Genomic DNA, 12867 nt, shown 5'->3' on the forward strand with positions numbered 1-12867 from the left:
TAACTCGTAATAAAATGACGATGTCAGTGTTGAAGGCGGCGCAGCAGTAACTGATACAATTTTTGTAAAGACCATGAAATAAATCCTAAGCGGCTTTGGAATTAAACGAAATTAACAAAATCGATTACAAATGCGTTTTTTCAATAAGTAGTTAAGCAACATTGAAAATATTTGAACAAGTATGATGACAATAAGTGGAAAAAAAACCCCGAACTATATCAATGGACGTCAAAATGCTGAACGACATATTTCGACAAGACGAACGTTACACAACAAGTAATACAGGGCAAGTTTGGAGCCAACAGATCGTTTGTACTAAATAAAAATATTTAAAAAAAAAACAACTAGAAATACATGTTGAATGTTCACTCAGGTTACAAAGATAATATACATATAAGACTTTTTTTCGGAAATAAAACATAAATGTTATCGTAAACGATGTGGAGGGTTTAGCAACAACGTAAAACTGGAAATTTTCGACGTCGCACATTGCGCCGCCTGACAAAACTTGTTGTTACTAATTATTCATTTTCTCGAGAAATAAATAAAGTACAGATTTGAATTTTTCAGTATTGTTTGCCAACGAGCCATTGAAGAAAAACATAGAAGTCTAATGAAATTGCAGTGAACAGATTATAAATTATGTGTCCTGTCTACGCTATTTTGGGACAACCCTCGTAAATAAACTGAGCAGTGTTTTTTTTAACTACAAAAGTTGCAACTTGAACCATCGAACAATGAAAAAAACAAATACAGTAATTTAAGTTTTTAATTTATTTCAGTGATTGTTAAGGATACAATGTCTGAAACAAAATCACAAAAATGCATTTCTACGAAATCTAAATAACATGATAAACACACGCACGCACTAAATGATATTTTTACAGATAAAACATCCGCTTGAATTCTTGATCGCGATTAGTTTAGTTTCGTTAAAGAATATTGTTTTTTATTGTTACTGTGCAACATCAATTCACGTAGATGTATTAAAGAATATCATGTATTCTAGCTTCAGTTACTCTTTGGAGTCAAAAGTATGTTTGTTTATTTCTAAGAGACTGTTGATAAGACTATAACGCACCCCAAGGTCAAACACTTAATGATTTTGTACAGATAAAAATACCGGTTGAATTCTGGATCTTTGTTAGCTTAGTTTTGTTAAACAATATTTGTTATTTTTCTTTTGTTACTGTTCAACATCAATTCACGTGAAGTTATTAAAGAAGATCCCTTATTCTAGCTTCAGTTACTCTTTGGAGCCCTAGGTAAGGTTTCTCTTTAAGAGACTGTTGATAAGACTGTAACGCCCCGGCGTGGTTACCAAGAAGGTGCTGACAGATTCCCAATATATGCCAAGAAATGTCTTTGGTATGTAGATCGACATATGTCCCATCATCAGAATGCAGAAGTGCATGTAGATCTGTCAGAGAATGTAGATACTGAGACCTATAACCTACTCTAAAGTTACACAAAATGATAATCATATGCAAAAATACTAGTGGTGGAATATAAATGTTGTCCTTTTTTTCTTGGCAATGTCGGTGTTCTAAAAGCAGTTCTGGTAGATATTCATTTATATGTTGGTCAAATATGATAAAATTTGTTCAAGCTTTTTTCATCCGTGTTCCCAAAGAATGTGCACTGACGCATTCAGTGTATTCTTCCCTATCTACGTAATCTTCAAACATGATGATCGGTTGTGAAAATCTATAGTGGCAAATCTGAGCAATGTGTAATGCTTTCAGGTATCGACCTGTTTTATAGAAATAAACAGCCAAATAAAGTAAATCCGATACGTGACCTATTTTTGATGAGTATGTCTGCATGTTTATAATTGTTTTGTCTACTTTGTACCAACATTTGTTACCGCTGATGTTGATTCTGCTTGAATTTGACAGAAGAAAGGCCATGTTTTGAAATATGGAACATTCAGCATACTGTAGTGTTAATTGTTGTAACTGTGACAGTTTAATCTGTTTTAAAACATAAATCGCTGTCAATGTTGCAGAACATTCCGGAAACAGTGTTTTCTGTGTCCGGAAGCTTATTTTAGAGAATTCATCTCTGATAATTTTGTCTTCATCTTCTAATGATAAAGTGTGTCCATCTGAAAATCTTTTCGAAACCAAGAAAAATTCAATGTTTGATAAGGTTGAGGAGATAGAGGGACTTTTTAACAGACAATCTATTTCTTTCATTTCATAATATTCACACAGTTTGGCTAGCAATGCTTCACGTGAAGCACCCACTATTTTGCAATGAAACATATTATTTTCTGGAACAAAAAAATTTGGACAATAAGAATTAAAAACACACTTACATAAATGTTTAAAACAAACCCAAAAGCAAGAAACTAAATTTGATGGACACCAGAAAAAGATATCCGCATTGTTCTGAATCTCCCAAAACAAAATGGTCTTCAGAAAATAGGAACATATTAATGATTCTTGGTTCCGTGAACACAGCACCTCTTTTAAAAATATTTTTAAAATTCCATAACACATCAATTGCGTATGATTCATTGCATAAATTAGTTCTTGTTCTGCTCTTGAAAAAGAAAGTCTCCATTCCAACTTGTTATCGCATGAATTTGCAGCACTTCCTATTGGCATAACATGACATCCATTCGATCTTATTTCATTTAATACTTTCTGGTCTGGCCATCCATTCCTTTGGCATCTAGAAAACCAGGAAATGGCTGTTCGGGGCCAAAATCGACAGGCAAAACATACAGCAAGGTCATTCTCAAGGTCATGGAAAAAAAAGTTAGCACATGGACCATGCAGTCGAAGTTGTTGATCTGAATTCAGAGAATTTGACATCCTCATTTTAGTTAGGAAAAAGATTTGAAATTTTTCACTTGATAAATAAATACCATTTAAATGTGTCATTACAGATGATGGCATAAATTCATAGTTTGTGGAAACCATAACCTTTAATCTAACAAAACCAGGAGGAGTATCAGAGTATTCCATGAGAAGTGTATCTAATGTGGCATCATCAAGCAGATCAAACTGACGCACTTCAGAAATCACTTGAACTTTACATGGCCAAACCATGTTATCAATGTCCGATGATTTGAACCTGAAGCCTTCTCTATAGCTACCACTTTCCACCCCTGTATTTCCGTGAATATTAGCTGCAGGTTTGTTTATCTTTTCCTGTATATCTTTGATCTCTCGTCTAATTTTTACTACTGTCGGATTTCCTATCATACTGCACATAGCCACGTACAGGTCTTCTGACATTTGCTGAAATGGTTCCCTGCATCTACCTATCAATGATAATACGTCATACGTTATTTAAATCAAAAGTACATTATCCGGTGTTTATGTGAAAAGCGATATAAAAATTGATGAATATGTTGAAAAATTTAAACTTTGTATCCATTTTCAAAGTATCTATCTTATAAGCAAATAAAGTGACAATTATCAAACCCGGGAACGATGGTTTGCTTTTAATTTTTAGGTCACCTGAGTAATACTCAGGTGACCTATTGCTATCAGTTTTCGTCCGTCGTCTGTCTGGCGTTAACAATTTTACATTGTTATTTTTTTCTAAAAACCACAAGGCAAATTGTAACCATTTTTGGTGTGAGGCATTTCTATGGTAAGAGGAATCTAAATTGTGAAATTCGTGGCTCTACCACCCCCGGTGCACCACAAGTGGGGTAACATATGCAAAAAATAAAAAGAAGCCAAATTTTCAAAAATCTTCTTCAGTGTGAAAAGAACTGGTTAATGGTTATGATGTCCATGAAGCCCTCTACCAAAAATGTGAAATGTATGGCCACTGGGTCATGGGTTCTGGCTCTAGGGTGGGACAAATATAGCCATAAAGTAAAAATGTATTAAATCTTAAAAAATCTTCTTAACTCCAAAACATTTGGGAAAAACTGAATCAAAGGTTTGGACATTCTGCCATGAAAGAGAGATACCTTGCAGATGCAAAACTTAGGAGGAGACTACCTGGTGAGTCATTACGAGATTTTGGACAGGCTATAGAAGATATATACCGAAGGGACTATCCTGGAAACCCAGATATAGTGGAGGAATATGCTATAAAGTCCTTCTTAGATAAGTGTGGACAATCTGAGGAATTCCGATTTGCAGTAAAAACCGTCAAGACCCAGGACACTTTAAGAATCAATATTCTTAGCGCAATGCAAGAAGAATGTTTACGGATAGGAAAAAGGAACAGTCTTAAGAGAAAAACAAGGTTACAGACCTGTGTATGAGGTTGATGCTGGGGAAAAGAGAAGTGATAGAGCAGTTGCAGATACTCTCCAACCTCCAAGCGCGGGTGACGGGTGCAACAGTATCAATACAATTGGAGAACCCCAAGTAACTTTCAACATGCTGATACCATAGTGAAAAAGGAAAGTTTCAACCAAGGCCCAGTTCTCGAGACCAAAATAATTGTGTTGAAAAGGACTGGCGGACTGGCAGAGATATATATATATATATATATATGGGACACACTGGGTGCATCACTTAACAAACTTATATGTTACAGCGTAGAGCAATGGTAACTCGCTGTTTTCATCTGTTGGAAACACGCCTTTTTACGGTCACTGTTCAAAATAAAGAACTTAAAAAAAATCAGATTATTTTATTCTTCAAGATCAATTTTCTTATATGAAACCCCTAGACCACCTCTTAACAAGTTTTCCTCAAATCACTGCAGTCCTGGATTTACTTGACCGAATGTTATATCGAACAAAAATATTGGCAAGCCTTCGTGCATCCTCTCGGAGTATGGCACCACTGTCGTGTTTTCATTTTACATCTTAAATGATACAAACAAATAGTCCTTTTTTGATGTAACTTTTTTAGGGAACTTTGAAACTCTGAAGATAACGTAATAGTGAGATGTTGTTTCAAATGCATGCGTTCTCATAAGAAATCATTATAGTCTTTGTCCAATCACATTTCACATTACAGCGTGCTCTAGACTAATCTTAAAGGGGCATGGTCACGATTTGAGTCAGAAACTATTTTTCGATTTTTATTTTTACAAAAAAATGCTTCAGAAAAGCATTTTTAATAGGCAAGCAAAATTTGAGTGTCATTGAGTGTTGAGTTAGAAGCGAGTTACAGATCTTAGAATTATTCGCTTTGTAAACAAAGCTTTTGTTAACATTTTGAATGTTGAAGGGAAAATTCTAGTATTAGAATCGGTTAATCATTAGGAACTGTTCTTATGCTTAAAATGAATAAGAAGATAGACAAATCAGCTTGAAAAAGATTTTTAATGGTATATTAAATTTATGTTAACAAAAAACAGGACACCAGCCTTGTTTACTTGAAGAAGAATTGTGAGCCCTGTATCTTGCATCAAATGGAATCCAAATTTCATTTGATCATTAGAAATGCATTCCTAAAGCATTGTAAACAATGAAAACAGAAAAAATGAAATTTAAACAAAATCGTGACAATGCCCCTGTAAGAAGAATTGTCTTTCTCACAAAAATCATCATATCTGGCATCTTTCAGGCGTACGCCATCAGAACTAAATATCGTCGTTTCTCTTTTAAATCCATTAAAACGTCCTTTTCAGGTCAATCTGTATTTGCACTAATATACTTATCTGAGTTAAAGTTAATGAAAAGTGACAGGTACGAGGAGATAACTCAAATGATTTTGAAGTACGGATATCGAAAATATGCTATCAAAAAATTTGATCGCATTTCTAAAAACAAAATATTAGTAGGGTACTCTTACATGAAATGTTGTTTTATTTTATCTTGTGGATATCTGGTTTTCAGTTTATTTTGAAATACTATTGGTTTTCGCACAAAATCGAGGAAAAGATGATAACTAATGGATGTAAATATTACTTATAATATCTCTACAGAGACCCGAATGTTTAAAATTTCAAACATAACTGCGTGTTTATAATTATTGCTTTAAATAAAACAACAGTCAAACAAAAAGATATTAAGATGACCATTGTGACGTCAACAAAAAGTAATCTTATAACAGTTACACAGAATATGGCGGGTTGGTTTTTTTTTTTGGTTTTTTTTTGTTGTTGTTTTTTTTTGCTCTGCCGTATAGACCCCTTCACTGTAATTGCGGTACTGCTCTTATGCAGGGCAAAATGACATAGTTTGGTCAATTGAAAGGTGACTAAAAGGTAACTGATATGTGACTGAATTGCATATCTGTGCCATTCAGTCACCTTTCCAGATCATCCATTATCATTCAGTTGAATGTATGGTAGAGCTTCATCCTGTGATAGTTTCAAGAATAGAAGAAAAAAAAAATAAATAAGAAATATCCTTAAATACCATGACACAGGAATTACATGTGTATTCTCTATTGTAAAATACTTACTGAGTTTGGAACTCCTTCGATGTTTTATAATCTGTATACGGTCGTCCATTTTAGTCTTCTTTTTTGCAACGAAGCAGATAATTCTGACAGCAAAAATGATGAAAATAGAAACAAGAAAATAGATCCAGACCTGTAAAATGGCTATGTTGGTGAAACAGATAAAGAGAGCTTCAATGATGTTAACGTAGTGACTCATACCCCACTACATAAATATAACTTTTTATATTTCTCAAACATTTATGGTATATGTTCTTTCTCGTGTTTTACTCAGTTGGCAGATCCATCGGTATCATAAAAGGTAGGACCGCTGCTAAAAAACTGATTGCAGAAAATTGAAAATAGATAAATCTGCTTATAACTGAGATAAAGTAAAACAAATTTTTAAAGAGAGTTTTAGCTCTTGTATTATTATTTGCATTCAGATTTCTCTAAAATTTGATATTGTTTACCACTTCAGGTCCTTAATCAATTTAAAAAAATTATCACTTAAAGGACCGGCCTTTTCAAGATCAAGATGGGTGTATTTTTGGAGAAAATAATTAAAGTATACATTTTGAAAACAGAGTCGTAAAAATAAATTTGTGCATAAAAAGCTAAGGGTTTATCAGTTCATCACTCATTTGTAAAGAGAAAACATGAACAAACAATTTTTAGAGAAAAATATATCTCGGTAAGGATTTCATTTTCGATGTTTATGGACATTTAGGGACTAATGTTCCAATCTGCGGATTAAATTCAACCTTACAACGCAATAAATTTTATATCGGAAAAAAATAAGCGATTTGTAATTTCAAAAAATAGTACGCAATCAATACAATTCACGTTTTCATTCCGATTATTAATATTTGATTGCAGTTGTTGAGATTTTTGATAGATACGTTTTAAATAAATTTCTAGGTCAGCTTGTTTGTTAAATTACACATTTTAACGTTAGGTCTCAATTAGATCGAGCGCGGACAAGACATAATTACGCATGAATTACGCTAGACGTTTTGTTTTGTGCCGTATGGATAATTAAATTAAAAGATAATCTTAGTTTACTTTAAGGTTAGCTTAATTCTCTGAAAAAAAAAACCCCAAAACAAACAAGCATTCTGAGAGTATTGCATAAGCAATACACGTCCCCTACCGGTTTGTGGAAATTGTGAAAACAATGCACTGTTATGCAGAATATCGAACCCGAACATTCAAAAATTGGATATAAAAAATTAATTTTCTCGAATATATGTCAACCAGACGCTACAAAAGTGTACACTTGTTCTGTAGTTTGACATTTTGAAGCTGTTCAGCAAATTTCATATTATTCCTCAAACGCATAAAGAAAAAAAGTGTGGAAAACTGAAGTGGGACAGACAGACGGACGGACAGACGGACGGACAGACAGACGGACGGACGGACAGACGGACAGACGGACGCAGAGGAAACCTATAGTCCCCTCCGGTGAAAACCGGTAGGGGACTAATTAACGTCAAAGGCAAATTGGTATAAATTACCAATTTACACTTTCGATATGTAAAACTAGATGTCATTGTAAAGGATTTGATCTTTTATTAACAAAATTGACAACGTATTACTCAGTCCAGTACTAGATTAGGTTTACATTGTAGGTATTGACAATCAGACGGTTTGTCCACTTGCTTCAGATAGCCCAGTTTGTAGAAAACATGACAAGAGATTAAAGAACCCAGAGTCAAATACTCGTTTGGTCTGTCATGGTTCTCTCTTCCCGTTGCATTTACATTATGCAGTCTGTTAAAAATGTTAAGAATTTAGTAATATAACTGCATTGATAAAGTAATGTTTATTCATTATTGGTGTCAATTAGTGTCAAAATCTACTGCTGCATTCACGCAGTTTCAAGACCACGAAAGTTAAAATAGTAAGGAATGAAATTCAGATTTTTATTGTGTTAAGAGTAAAACAGTATTCATTCTATTGCATAGGTTACTTATTGTCCACCTAACTGTTTTGATCAGACCTTATCTCTGATAAATGCATGTTTTTCTGACCCGTATAATTAGGTTTACTAAATGACAAACTTACACGCAAGGTATATGAAACAGAATCGATCTTGAAGCTAGAATTTGGTTAGTGGTTGTTCTAGTCAAGCTTTATCTACATTGTCCTCTTAGATCATTGCGCGCTTAATAAAAATTACCAATCAAGAATGATATTGCTAATTAAATTAATCAATGCCGCATTATTAAATATATTGTTGATAACGACAACATAGAATTGTTTAGGATTTCTATTGAGAGAATTTAGCTAGTGAATTTAATTTATCTGCATATGGTACAGGCATTGGTTTCTCTTACATGTCATAGGTCAACAAACTCTGAGTTATACCATTTGATAAGTACGATATAAGTTAATAAAAAGGGTAGGTAGATCTTTGATAAAAAGGGGAAAAAACGTATTTCGTAGTGTCCTTTTTTACCAGTTATTTTAAATGCCCCTTTGGTTAACATAAAATTTGGTACATTCACATGTCTAAGTTATGGCTGCATGGAAGGGATTTATCACACTTACGCAAACGAGCCATGATTTAGATAAATGATTAACACAGCTTTCAATCGATTATATCTTAAAAATTAATTAAAACGATTTTCAACTTTTTAGCTCAGATTAAGAATCTCTCCCCCTAAAGTGAAAAAAGATGGAAAACCTATAAGCACGTTTTAATATTGCTCTTAAATAACGTTACTACAATAAATCAAACTTCTTTACTGTATTCCATTGTAAACTAGTATATAATCTTTATTTGATCATTGATATCAGACGTCTAAGGAAATAATTCACTGGTGATATATGACGTGCTTATGAGGTATGCAAATACTTCAAAGTGTGAAGTTTTAAATCAAAGTTTATTGATTAAGCTCTATTAGGCCTTTGTTGAATAAGTTTTCAATAACATTTAATGTATTTATTATTTAGAACCAATTTAGAAATTGTTCAGGTGGTCATTATCATATTTTTGATATTTTATAAATTAAAATAGGCACTGTTGTTTGATGTGTGATACAATTATAAAAAAAAAAGTAAATATTAAGTTTATAACAACATATGGTGATAACAAACGGTGTTTAAAATAATGCAAAACAGGAGCAGAGCAAACACGGACCTCTAAAAAAATGTAGTATCAGGTGCCACTTATATAATGCAGAATAAATAAAAGTGGAATTGTTTAAGCTTTAAAAAAATGATGGTGCATTTTGAATATTTTATGTTTGTTTAATCAGTTATAAACTAAACAAAACTTCTAATTGTTTATCTTGTTTAATAGAATAATATGAAACGTCACGCATTAAATTGATATTTTTCTGCACACGCTTAATATGATTGACAACTTTTTGTGATTGATATTAGTCTTTAATGAATTCAATTTTGGAATTCAATATCGGTGTCAGGATTGCTCTTTGTATAAAATCCCTTAGCTTTCTTGATTATTTTATCCCATTTTGAAATATCGTTATTCTGATATAATTTGTCTTTTCTTTGAGTAAAACGTTATTTCCATCAACATCCTTAAACAATTCGAAAATTCTGGGCAAAGTTCAAACAAAACCGGAAGTGATCGGGTTTTCCTTATTCAACACAACTAGATCTCGATATCAATGTGAGATGGTCAATTTGTCATTCTTAACTACGTGAAAGTTAAGTGGATTTCAGTCATCCCGCGGAAAAACAAATTAATTTGTTTCAATTTGTAAAAAAGATTATATTGGATGAACACTTAGAAATTTGTTCCAGTGTATCAATAATGGGGTGCCCGTTTGGGTTAGCGCAATAGAAAAAACAGATAACTCCCCTGTTGTCAACTAGACTTGCACACGTCCTGAATTTCAACGCCTCCATTAAAATATTTTTATCTAAGTTTGAAAAACTATTACTATCAAATGCATACAATACTCCTTTCAACATTTTCCTTTTCCAAGAAAGTAGCAAAACTACTTTTTAAAATTGTTCTGATAAAAACCAGGTCTGTTATTTTACGTTTCAATACTATCTGTCCCGACTACGTGCGAGTTTTACAACTGAAGGCAGAAATTGGTTTTTTTTATATCTACAGTATTATTTAAACAATACAGGGCTTTTGGTGATTTATGCGGAATATAATGATAGCGACATTGCAGAAAAAGTACATAACTTGCGTTTGCATGTAAAGACAATTTGTTCTGCAACAATCCCTTCCTTCATAGCTTTCATGAATCATCAAAAAAGGCATTTTTAAATATAATTCATCTTTTAATATAAAATTGTATATGTACCAGCCAGCAAATGCAGTTTTTAACAACATGAACCGCTTAACACCTAGTTTATAACATCTGACACCAATAAAATACTGATGCTTATTTCACCTTTACCGGGGACTATAGTACATGGGTCCGTTTGCCAAAAAATTGCTTTAAGACCAACATTTGTTTCAAGATCTAATGATAGCTGTTTCATAAAATTGTAATTCCTATGCTTATATCAAGTAGGATCATGATATTATGACAACTAGATATACGAGGGTTGTTCGGAAATTATTGAGACATTTACTCTAATTTCCTTGGGGGAAAAGATAAACCCTTGAAATTTCACCAAAACGTACACCAGGATAGAGTGTATCAATGTAAAAAATTTATTGTCCATAGCATGATTAGATCATTCCTGGTAAGCAGACCGAGTTGCCATCGCCCAGTGACCCGGCGCAACCGCAAACTTACCGCAACGTCATTTTAACGCTTCTTATTGATCCTATGTTTTAAACACCTAACAAACAAAGGGAAATTAGAATTAATTCTTCATTTCTCATCTTTTGTTTACATTTCAAGATGTCAACATTCGCATATTCCCTCCATTCTTGAATTTTGTGGGAAAAAATCGGGTCATTTTTAACCAAAGGTCAAATTACTGTGAAATGTCTCATACCGTGATTCTGTGTACATTTTTTAGAACTGTTGACATCAGTTAGTGTGTAAAAAGTACTTGATATTTAGTCACTTTGTCTGAATTCTAGCTAAACAATCAGTGAAAAAAGACGATAAACTGAAGTTCTTTATCCCTTGCCATCGTATAGTTTTTGTTAAAGCAACTGTGTGGCATTAAAAGGTCTTTTTCAGAATATTTCCATCAATTTGATGTATATTTGCTGCGCCGCCTTGACGTCAAATTTCTATATACCGTCGTTTTCAAATTCCTATTGCTTGGTAAATATATCTGTACTTTATCCGTATTTCAACTCAAACACTTTTGAAACTTGATCAAAAGTTAGTCACAATGAATAGCAAAATGGACATATATAATCTGATTTCTTTTAGTATAAGCTGCAAGTTTGCAGACACTTAGATAAACGATGTTTTAGCTTTCTTATTCTCCGAGTTTATGCTTGCGCCGGGTACCCCGACCACCGATTTGTTATCTACTGTTGTACACAAAATATTAAACATTTTTTAAATATTACTTTCTTTAATTATTTGTAAAGGTTTCTTCAATGTTCATGCCAATTTTCACCATAATTCGTCACTTAGAAATGGAAATATCCGTGTTGTCTCAATAATTTCCGAACAACCCTCGTAAATTAGATAAATCTAAACTAAACAGCTGGCGTCCTTTATTTTGATTTAACAGAAAGGTCCAGTTTATTGTTTGAGTGCGCAGTCTTCAATGTCATGCAGTTGTTTATGCGATGTTATAACTTTCTTTTGTATTGTATTTAAATCAACGTTTGTACTTTTTGTAACATTGATAAAGAATTTGATTTTCAGTCATTAAATACTTAGCTGGCGCTCAATGTAGCATTGTGTCTCAGTAATGTAAATTATGCATGAAGCCATGAAAAAGCATGCATATTAAAGGTGGTCGTGAATTTATTTTCTTTGCTATTGTCACAGGGCATCGAGAAAAAACATGGTAAATAAGCACTTAATAACCAGAAACACATTATACACAAATATACGGCAAAATATTCCAATATGCATGTTCTGATAGGATAAAAAAAATCGTTAAATTTTCTACAAGAGAAACAAATAAAATGACCTTGTTATGAAGAGAACGGGTATCGGAATGTAACATCTCCTTGGATTATATAAATGATGCAATTACTATTGATTAATTATTTTGGATGATGGCAATACCTCTGTGACAGTGTTGAAGTCTAGTACAACAATTCCCACTCCCCGTCCCCTTCTGTTGTTCCCTCATATCCACGGAGAATTGTTTTTTCTAGCTTATACTATTTGGGCATATTTTGTTGTATTATTATTTTTTTCTTTGCCGACCTCACAAAATGCAGAAGACATTTATTTAAGGACTTTTTACGCTTTTACTTTCCATTTCTTTTGAGCATTCGTGATATGCAGAATAATTGTTTTTTTTTTCAATCTGAAAATGTTTTTTTATATGTTAACTTCGTCTTTTGAATAGTAGACCACGCTCGGTAAACAGCTTTACACATTTTTACCACATGGACTTCCACTTTTGTATCCATTAGAAAGTCACAACTGACTGCAAACCAACGCCATCTATTTTTTTTATAAACCAATTT

The 12867-nt window shown here is 33.0% G+C and overlaps 2 protein-coding genes across 3 annotated transcripts in view; both read right to left on the reverse strand.

Moving 5' to 3' along the window:
* LOC105343664 (uncharacterized) overlaps positions 1-12867 on the reverse strand; it is a 63625-nt gene that overhangs the window by 13512 nt on the left and 37246 nt on the right. The gene's annotated exons all lie outside the window — the stretch shown is intronic.
* LOC136270726 (uncharacterized) lies at positions 1459-7086 on the reverse strand. Its single transcript, XM_066069249.1, has 2 exons — positions 6339-7086; positions 1459-3274 (listed from the first exon to the last, which is right to left on the reverse strand). Exons 1-2 carry the CDS (start codon positions 6532-6534, stop codon positions 1605-1607), a joined length of 1866 nt encoding a protein of 621 aa, XP_065925321.1. The 5' UTR covers positions 6535-7086; the 3' UTR covers positions 1459-1604.

Source organism: Magallana gigas, chromosome 8 (assembly GCF_963853765.1).
Source record: "Magallana gigas chromosome 8, xbMagGiga1.1, whole genome shotgun sequence".
NCBI lineage: Eukaryota > Metazoa > Mollusca > Bivalvia > Ostreida > Ostreidae > Magallana > Magallana gigas.

Bases quoted from the DNA above. Each gene is read 5' to 3' on its own strand.
- LOC136270726 (XM_066069249.1), bottom strand. From the start codon at position 6,534: ATGAGTCACTACGTTAACATCATTGAAGCTCTCTTTATCTGTTTCACC. The intron at 3,275-6,338 runs GTAAGTATTTTA...TATCATTGATAG, and splicing joins TCGAAGGAGTTCCAAACTCA to GTAGATGCAGGGAACCATTT.